This window comes from Protobothrops mucrosquamatus, unplaced genomic scaffold (assembly GCF_001527695.2).
Source record: "Protobothrops mucrosquamatus isolate PMUCROS unplaced genomic scaffold, P.Mucros_1.0 scaffold_281, whole genome shotgun sequence".
NCBI classification, from domain to species: domain Eukaryota; kingdom Metazoa; phylum Chordata; class Lepidosauria; order Squamata; family Viperidae; genus Protobothrops; species Protobothrops mucrosquamatus.
In genome coordinates this window covers 1,103,381-1,114,022 of record NW_015386357.1, presented here as the reverse complement: position 1 = coordinate 1,114,022, position 10,642 = coordinate 1,103,381, and the positions used below count along the sequence as shown (strand labels likewise).

At 34.5% G+C, this 10,642-nt stretch overlaps 1 protein-coding gene across 1 annotated transcript; it reads left to right on the top strand.

The window, feature by feature from the left end:
* Positions 1-1,282: 1,282 nt before the first annotated feature.
* Positions 1,283-9,603, top strand: LOC107302686 (NACHT, LRR and PYD domains-containing protein 1a-like). Its single transcript, XM_015831820.1, has 11 exons — positions 1,283-1,458; positions 3,481-3,575; positions 3,934-3,981; positions 4,181-4,225; positions 4,315-4,358; positions 4,454-4,503; positions 6,365-6,582; positions 6,671-6,921; positions 7,892-8,023; positions 8,261-8,399; positions 9,444-9,603. Exons 1-11 carry the CDS (start codon positions 1,283-1,285, stop codon positions 9,554-9,556), a joined length of 1,311 nt encoding a protein of 436 aa, XP_015687306.1. The 3' UTR covers positions 9,557-9,603.
* Positions 9,604-10,642: the final 1,039 nt, after the last annotated feature.

Sequence of the window (10,642 nt, the reverse complement as noted above, 5' to 3'; positions counted from 1 at the left end):
AATGTTGAACTGCAGCCGGTAGCTCTGTACAGGTAGTCCTCGCCTTATGACCACAACTGAGCCCAAAATTTCCATCGCTAAGCAAGACAATTAAGTGAGTTTTGCCTGATTTCACGACCTGGCTTACCCTGTTGTTAAGTGAATCACTGCAGTTGTTAGGTTGGCAACATGGTCATTAAGTCGTTAAGACTTCCTTACTGACTTTGCTTGTCAGAAGGTCACAAAAGGAAATCACATAACCCAGGGACACTGCAACTGCCATAAATACATGTTAGCTGCCAAGTGTCTGAATTTTGATTGCGTGACCACAGGGATGGTCACTTTTTTCAGTGTCTTTGTAACTCTGCATGATCACTAAATGAACCGTTGTAAGTCAAGGGCTACCTGTATGTAAGTCAGCTCTTTGCCTTTTGCTCTTTTTATTACTTTTCTGCTCTCCTTGGTATATGTTGTTGCCATGGTGAGTGATATTTTATCTCAGCAAACAGTTTTCTATCTCAAACATAATATATGTTCACAAGGGACTCCGCTGGAGGTGCCATGAGAGCAGGTCCCTTGAGATTGGCAGGAAAAGTGGCAAAACAGGATGGTCAGGAAAAGAATTGAAGGAAATGGTGTCTGTCTCTGAGTGACAAATATAGCTTTGTGCACATGTTTTAATATTTATGCCTAGTTTTATTTTAAACGAACAAGTAATCCAAAAAGTTAACAAGTCAACAAATCTTTCTGTCTCACCATGTCAACCTTTTTATTTGCAGAGACAAATGAAAATGAACCACGTGGGTATCCTTTATTTATCGTTAATTGTAGTTTTTGTGTGGGAAAGCTCTAACAGAATTGCTCTGCAAAATCGCAGGAAGATAACTTAGAAATGCAAGCAAATTATTTGGCTGTTAATGTTATTAAGGAGGTCATAAGATAATTTGAAAACAGTTAACAATGACCAAGGTATGGTATTTGCTCATTATAGTTAAAACTTCAAAAAGTATCCTACTATCGCAAAAGTGCTATTCTTCCTCAGAATAATAATTGAGGAAATTATAGTTAAACTGATTAAATAGTAATAAGTATAATAGCTAGGTGGAGCTCTCATACTGTACTCAGATTGCCAGAGAGTGAGGAAGATACTAGCGGTAGTCCTTGACTTACGACCATAATGGAGCCTATTCATTACAGTCGTGATGAACCTAAAGTGGGTTATCACGTGACCAATCTTTTTGTGGCACTTCTTAAGTGAACACATTAGTCATAAAGCGATTGCTAAGTGAATCAGTTGTTCACTATGGGTGTTTTTGCCAAAACCCTTAAAGGAAATGCCAGTTTTGTCCAAAAAATGGCAAAAAAGTCACAAAATGACTGTGGGATGCAGCAAATGGCCACAAATGTGGACTATTTGCCTAGTGCCGGTGTCACAGGACCAGGAGGTGGCTGTCAGATCTTCAGAACCAAGTATCCCTGGTGAGGTCCGTTGTAACTTTGAATGATCATTAAGCAACCAGTTGTAAGTTGAGGACTACTCGTATGTCAAGTCCTTTGTGCCTGTACTCAGAGCCGCATCAGGTTAGAAAAGCTGAGGGAGGTAGTGTTGGAAGTTGCATTCTGAATTACAAGAGACTTGATTTTAATCAGACAGGCTCTTGTTCTTTAATCATACAAATGGAAACCAGTATCAGTGCAAATGTGTGATGTTCGACTTATAATTTTTAGGATCAAATATGTTTTGCCTGTGGTATTCTTAGCAACTAAAAAAAAAGTCCAGACTAAAGTGAAAAAGTTACAGGAAATGACTTAACATGCAAAAGTTTAGGCACTTTTGTTGTTTGTGTATCTTTAACAGAACAGGGGCTGACCCAGTGTCTGCAGAGTACAAATTAAAAAGGAGATATTTTGGCAAATTTGAATGCATGCTTACTTGCATAGTATATGCAGTTGTTTACAGATTCAGTTTTTAAAGTGGCCATAGCAGATGCAAAAAAAAAAAGGATCCCTCAGTCTGGTACTTTGTAACACCTCCTTTGGCAGAAAGAATAATTAATAATTTCAAGAAACATTAATTCCTTGCAACAGACTCCCTACCATTCTGCTAGTATTTGCATGCTTCAAAATCACCCCATCCATTTCCTCATGTGTAGTAAACACTTGACCATGGTTTCAAAATGAATCATATTACCTTTTTTTACCATTTACTGTATGTATAACTTGAAATTGCAATAAATATAATAAAGATATTAAATATAATAAAGAGTACATCAGACATCCTTGTCTGATTAGTTTTGAATCATTTGCAAAGCATTCCATTTATTCTTATGACAGTTTTACTGTCATGCAGCATTTCTTATAAATGGTAAAGACGCTGTCTGTTACTTTTTGCATATTTGGAGCAACCAAAGCCTAATTTTACTGCAAATATGCTCAAATTTTCCTTCAAACTAGGATTTCTAATATAGAGTCTACCTTGAAAGTCACTTTATTGTTGCTTGCATCTCACCAATTATGAGCCATATGCAGTGTTCTGACATATACTGGTAGTTCTCAACATACAACCATTCATTTTAGTGACCATTCAAATTTTCAATGACAATGGAAAAAAATTACTTACGACCGGTTTTCACACTTGTAACTGTTGCAGCATCCCCATGGTCATATGAACAAAATTTGGGTGCTTGGCAGCTAGCATGTACTTATGACAGTTGCAGTGATCCGGAGGCATGTAATCCCCACTGGCTTCTGACAACCAAAGTCAATGGGGAAAGCCAGATTTGTTTGACAACTGCATGATTCAATTAACAATTGTAATGATTTGCTTAATAACTGTAGCAAAAAAGGTCGTAAAAGGGAGCTCAACTCACTTAACATCTATTTTGCTTAGCAATGGAAACTTTGGGGTCAATTGTGGTCATAAGTCAAGGACTGCATATCTTGCTCTGTTTATTTATCTTGTTTATGTAAACACTATTTTCTATTTTTCTCCACTATTGATCAATGTTTAATAGACTTCTTAGGTGCCTGCTGCTCCATTGTTTTGCATTTTTCCATTTCTCTTTAATTTGCATTCCCTTCAGTAGTACTTTACAATTCATATGAACATGTTAGATATCTAAAAAACTAATTTGATTATTTTTTTCTGATAGTTTCATGCTGAAAATCTGGTAATAATGAAATGATATTGAGTATACGATCTGAATCATTTTCGAAAAAGGGTTTTGCGGAATTTAAGGTGAATTAACTAAATAGAGTGGTCAATGGTGAATGCCAACCTTATCTCTCATAACAGAAGTCACATTTGGATTAAAATTCTAATTTTCATCAGCTGTAATAGGTGGACTGGAATGTCCAACAGCTATAATTAGTAATAAGAATATGGTTATCATGATCATCTCTCACTTTCATTACAAACTGGAAAACTGAATGTATAGGAACATAAAATCTCTGTTAGGACAGGTGAATTATCTTCCTAGTTCAATATTCTGTTTCTTTTAGCAGTCAGTCTTATGCTTCCAGCAAGCTTACAAGTGAGTTCCTTAATAGTAACTTTGCACTAGTGGTTTATCAGGATAGCAGGCATTGGCTGATGAGTAAGGAACATTTAACAAGCTGTCATCGCTAATAGCTGTGGAAGTCTAGCACCATGCCCGTTTCTGTAGCTGGTTTAATGTGATGGCTCTCATATGATAGAATAGCAAGTTGTGTAGCTTGATTATATCATGTGAGAAGTATCTTCTGTTGCCCTAAAATAATATGAAAATATTGAGATTGCCAAAATTCTGGAAAATTAAAGCACAGGCAGTTAATTAAAATAAAATGCACAGGGTGCAGAGTGTTAATTTGATATGACCTCAAATTACAGGAATTATTCACAGGTTACATTTTGATAACGATTTAAAAAATCCTAACTGATTCAGCTTATGATTCACTTTATTATTTTTTTCACAGTTGAGGAAGCAGAAGAGAAAGAGTTACAGCTATATTGTAGCGAATCAGGTACAGGCATTGTATATTTTGCAATATTGTCCAGAATTCTGGAAAATGGAGGCAATGAATTAAAGTTAGTTAATTAATTAATTAAACAGGGATGGGAGATCTAAAAGGACAGGGAACATTCAAATGTTATGTTTTGATAACAATTTTAAAATTCCTATCTGGTTCAGTTTATGATTAATTTTTTTTGTTTGCTTTACAGTTGAAAAACCAGAAGAAAAAGAGTTACAGAATGGTGGCAAATCTGGTATTGACCCTTAGAACATTGTATATGTTGCAGTGTTAAAAAGTTTTATGTTTTAAAAAATCTAATTTTGTTCTATTGTTTCATTTTAGAAGTTAACATCCAGCAATGCTGTAAACATTGCATAATCCAAAAAGTAGGTTTGAAAATTTCAAGTTGCCTTAAATCTTATTTCATAAAGGTACCATTGATATTTCAATAATTTATTTTTCTTTTCTTTTAAATATAAAGAAGCAACATGAACAAGTCACTCCCAGAAGATTTCTGAAAGGACAGTTTTGGTAGTTATTTATTGTTGTTGTTGTTATTATTATTATTATAAACATTACTGGAATTGTTTTCTTTTTTATGTTTACATGTATATAATTGTGCAGGTCCAAATTTATATAAGCATGCTATCAATTAGTAAAGGACGTGGGAGGATCTGCTGCTAATTCTACATATTCACTTCATTGCTCAAGTATTTTGATGGAATAGAAAAAAAATGAAGGAAAGTTATTGGTTGATAATTATAAAATCAAGAACATTCATACAAAAATTGCTATATATACCTTATTCTTCTAGCATAGTGTTATATATTTATTTCAGAGTATTGTTTCTTCTGGAATTATGAAAAGGAAGTCCACTTCATAGAAGATGGAAATTATGATTTTTTTGGTATACTTTCTAGCTTACTATTACTTATTAAAAGCACATTAAAATACATTCATTATCATTATGTGAAGTGTAAGAAACATAGTCTAAGAGGCTAGTACTATTATGTACACTAATTCTACTAATTATATTATGCATGCTAATTACCACCAGATGGATTCGTAGCTGGCTGACCGGCCGTACTCAGCGTGTGGTCCTCAATGGAACCGCATCTACATGGAGGGAAGTGTGTAGTGGGGTTCCCCAGGGCTCTGTTCTGGGCCCAGTGCTCTTGAACATCTTCATCAACGATTTGGATGAGGGGACAGATGGGGAACTCATCAAATTTGCAGACGACACCAAGCTGGCAGGAATAGCCAATACTCCAGAAGACAGGCTTAAGATACAGGAGGATCTGGACAGACTTGAACACTGGGTGCTATCTAACAAAATGAAATTCAATGGTGAAAAACGTAAGGTTCTACATTTAGGCAAGAAAAACCAAATGTACAGGTATAGTATAGGGGGTACCCTGCTCAATAGTAGTAACTGTGAGAGGGATCTCGGGGTCCTGGACAATCACTTAAATATGAGCCAGCAGTGTGCTGCAGCTGCCAAAAAAGCCAACACATTAACAGAGGGATAGAATCAAGATCACGTGAAGTATTAATACCACTTTACAATGCCTTGGTAAGGCCACACTTGGAATACTGCATCCAGTTTTGGTCACCACGATGTAAAAAAGATGTTGAGACTCTAGAAAGAGTACAGAGAAGAGCAACAAAGATGATTAGGGGACTGGAGGCCAAAGCATATAAGGAAAGGTTGCTGGAATTGGGTATGTCTAGTTTAATGAAGAAAGGGACGAGGGGGGACATGATAGCAGTGTTCCAATATCTCAGGGGCTGCCACAAAGAAGAGGGAGTCAAGCTATTTTACAAAGCACCTGAAGGCAGGACAAGAAGCAACAGATGGAAACTAATCAAGGAGTGAAGCAATTTAGAACTAAAGAGAAACTTCCTGACAGAACAATTAACCAGTGGAACAACCTGCCTCCAGAAGCGGTGAATGCTCCAACACTGGAAGTTTTTAAGAAGAGACTGGACAGCCATTTGTCCGAAATGGTATAGGGTTTCCTGCCTGAGCAGGGGGTTGGACTAGATGACCTCCAAGGTCCCTTCCAACTTTATTATTATTATTATTGTTATTGTTATTTAAATGATATGAATACTTCTAATTATATCAATAGCTAATCTGTTTGCTAAGGGTATATAACAAATATAACATTTGTGATTTTCATCTTTTTGTATTGTTAAGGAATGGTTTGCAGGATTACAACTTTAAAACGTTTTTAAAGTATCTTACTGCTCATAGGCGGAAGAATTATGCTAAGCACCAATGTTCCATCTGTGTGTTTTTAAATATTTATTTAGAAAGATAAAAAAAATGTTAACTATCATTTGATGATATTATAGACTCACAGTTATCTTTTGTATGTCATTTGTTTAGCTTGAAGTTGGATGATGAAGGAACCTTTGAATGTACAGCGACAGGGTTAATTTTTGAAGTAACCAGAGCTGTCACCATTGAATATTCAGTTTTGTCTTGGACCAAATATGCTGCTTATGTTAAAGATCCTTGGATTGTTGTGGGCCCTATATTTGATATCAAATGTACTTCTTCCGTTCTTACTTCCATTCAGTTTCCACACACCCTCTGCCTGAATGGTAAGATTCGTTGTAAATATTATCTCATATATTTATGTATTGTGGCACATTCTTGAGAAAGTTCTAACATTTTGGAATTTGCGTGCAGATCATTTGTTTGAGAAGGCCTTCAAAGTATTCCATTTCAAAAAGAATGGTCCAGAATTTGAAGGCTCCATTGATCATTCAACCACACATGTCAAATGGAACGTGAGCTCACTGTCTCCAGTTGGACCAGTAATTGAGAGATATGATCCAGTTTATTATCATGGGGTAGTCATTTTATATAAAGTTATCAACAATCATCCTTCCTTGAAATTCCGTGTGTATATAGCTACAAATAACAATTCATTTATAAAGGTAAGATCAACTTTTTTTAAAAAAAACAAAAAACCTTTTTTGGGAAAATAAACTCTTCATCCTTGTTAAAAGCTGTGACTGTAAAATTATTTCTAGTGGGTACTTAATAAAAAGTTCTAAGACAGTGACTCGGTTTGGTTCCCTTGTCATTGCAATTCAGTGGGTTTAAACTCACCTCAATTTGGATCAGCTGAGTGACATTTAGGAGTCAGAAATGCCATTTCCAATGACATTTTCTGCTTTACTGCTTATCATTATTTTACCATTTTACTGTTTGAATTTATGTATATATATATTTTATTCAACTCCATATGCTTTTAATTTATTTTGTTTTGAATGTACTTTTAAAGATTTGGTCTCTAACTTAAAATAAAATAAAATAGTAAAAAAATTTGCTCAACAAAGGCTAGACAGATAATTAAATTAATTGCTATGTTTATATGTATTTATTTGTATTAATTTTATAAATAACTCAAGGCAGCGAACATATCAAACACACCTTCCTCTTCTCCCCACAACAGCTCTGTGAGGTGAAAGAGGGCTGAAAGAGAGTTATTGGCCCAAAGTCATCCAGCTGGCTTTCATGGCTAGGGCATGACTAGAACTCAAAGTCTCATGGTTTCTAGCCTGTTGCCTTAACCATGAGACCACATTGGCTCTTATATCTCTCTGAATATAACATTTCTAGGTTTCCTACATATATCCTCAATATAACCAGTTCTGCATAACATTTCTAGGATTCCTACATACATGCTCAAAACTGGGAAAGGACAATCTCTTTCTTATAAAACAAATGGGAGCCAGAACACTAAATGAGGATATAATATAATGAATGAATTTAAAATATTGAGCAGATAATCTAACCCCTTTTTAGACTGAAATAGGTTGATAAAATGTATATCTAATATGTCTATTATTAATATTACATTTTATATGGACAATTTTCAAAAGGGTTTGGTTTAATTTTTAGGATATATCCAAAACTGTAAGACGATCTCTTAATAAATTCATTAAAATTGAAAAACCTCCTTGTCATAAATTACTGCAAAATGGAAAGAAATACAGATTAACTAGTGATCCGGAAGCTGACATAACCCCTGAGGTATGTTTCTTCTTCTTTGATAATTGGTTTGTCAACATATGGAGAGTTTGTGAAACTTGAAAATGTCATCATTTGTACTTCCAATTTTAGGGCAATTGTTATTTTAAATGAGATCTAGCCTTTGCTACCATAATGACATGTACAGCTTTATTCATTCATAAAGAAGAATACTTTAAAGAACAAAAATATTTTGTCACCGTAAGCAGACTTTTTTATATTTCAATATTCCTTTTCTAGGAAATTCAGTTTGGAGATGACTCCACCCTGGCAGAGAAGCCTTTTTTTGAGGTATATTTAGAACAGCCAATGGAACTTATGTTATCTTTGGTGGATTTGGAGTCTGAAGAAGTTGTGTGGAAGGCAAAGCTCAGAGAATGTAAGCATATATTGAGCACAATCCAGCGTACGCTGCATGGATCTAGACATTTTTATTAAACATTTAATAATGAATTGTAATTAATAAATTTGCCTACAGTGAAAATTTGTACATTTTATGTTACTTTGGATTTGATTTATTTTTCTAAATAAAATTAGCTTCTAATTCTAAAGCTCCTACAAAAAAATCTACAGAATAAACATAAATATTTTAAAATTTCTCATATGAAAAATTAGTTTGGGGATTTTATGTAACCACACAAGGTGAGGGAAAATTAAGACAACAATACGGTCTGTCTGTATTATGCTATGTTTGCTGTTTTATGTGGTTACCAAGCTGTCTTTTGATTTTTTGATTATTTTAATATGTCTGTGGCTTGGTTCATGGAAAAGCCTTTGCAGCAATTGCGAATACAAACACCTGCTTATTTGAATGTAGTATTATTTTCTTTCTAATTTTAGATAGGATTATCATTGTGGGGCATAGCTATTTTTAAATGATTGACAATCAGTCATAGATAATCTATGGAAAGTTCATTTAAATAAATTCTGTCTTTACTGGGTAAGACACAAAGTACTTAACACAACACAAAGCACTTTTAACTTTTACAGACTCTACCATATGCTCTTAGACCTTCACTATTTTGGAATGATCTTAACAGTTAATTCTGTCTTAATTGTAGTGGAACAACTTGCAGATAGATTTGAGGCTGGCCTTCTCTTTGTTTCAGTTTAGTAGTTGTCTTAAAATATTTCTGTTTATTCAAATCTTTGAATAACATACTGTATACATTTTTAAAATTAATAAATTAATAGCAAATTCAAGCTCCATGAAAAAATGGAGTTTTCTTATTTATTATATGTAAAATGCTGACCGAAGTTATGAAATTCTTTAAAGATATTTTTAAAAGCTATAAAATAAACTTATTTGTACAGTAAATGCCCATTTGACCTGCATTGTTTATATCATTCTTTAATTATGTCATTATTTAATCAGTATTGCAAACTACTTTACCACATGCTTTTTCTTTTTTGCATTGGATAGCCGATTGGACTCTACATAACCAGAATGATAATGAGCAGGAAAAATCTTTTAACTGTAAGTGTTTGGAACAGATCTGCTTAAAATTGGTTTTGTACACCATACCATTACATTAACTTTTTTATGACTTCTCAAATGGGAGCACTCATGTGTCTTTGCAACTATAAACAGTGCTTTTTTTCTAAAAAAAAAAAAAAAAAGGTGCTGGAACTCACACACATCATACAACCCGCCTTGCCTACCCTACAAGGTTCCATCCAAAAAAGGTGCCGGAACTCCGTTCTGGGCGTTCTATGAGAAAAAAAGCCCTGACTATAAATATTATTGCTGAAGCACAACTCAGCATTATAATAATGCCTTTGTTAATCTTGTGTTCTATCTAAGAAAAAATATAATCCAGCTACGGTGTCCTTAATGTTTTATTAATGATTTATTAAAGGTGTAGGAAGCAGACAAATGATGTTTAGGGGAAAAGATGGTGATCATCAGTTAAAATTGGACAGAAAAGCATGTTTGGGGCTAAAACATAATCCAACACCAATTTTTTATAAAGGCATATCTTTTTTCATAGAATTGTCCCAACCAAGTTCAAGGCAGAAGCTTTATACATACAATACCCATCAACTGTAAGGATGACATACCTATTATGTAGTGGAAAAAACCCACTACAAATAGACCATTGCACCCAAAATATCTTCCCCTGAAGCCTGATATTTCTCCAGCACTGAGATGGAGACTCCACCATTGGGTAGTAGACTGTATTCCTGCCCAATCAGATCAAGTCAGCCAAAGTTGCCACGCCCGTCCTGGACCTTAGACTCCAGTCTTTGACTTGATCTTGCCCAAGACAGACATTGCAAGTTTGGCTCTAGGCAGGTATTATTTCTCAATGGTGGAATTTCCACTCCCCTTNACATGTTTTAATATTTATGCCTAGTTTTATTTTAAACGAACAAGTAATCCAAAAAGTTAACAAGTCAACAAATCTTTCTGTCTCACCATGTCAACCTTTTTATTTGCAGAGACAAATGAAAATGAACCACGTGGGTATCCTTTATTTATCGTTAATTGTAGTTTTTGTGTGGGAAAGCTCTAACAGAATTGCTCTGCAAGATCGCAGGAAGATACTTAGAAATGCAAGCAAATTATTTGGCTGTTAATGTTATTAAGGAGGTCATAAGATAATTTGAAAACAGTTAACA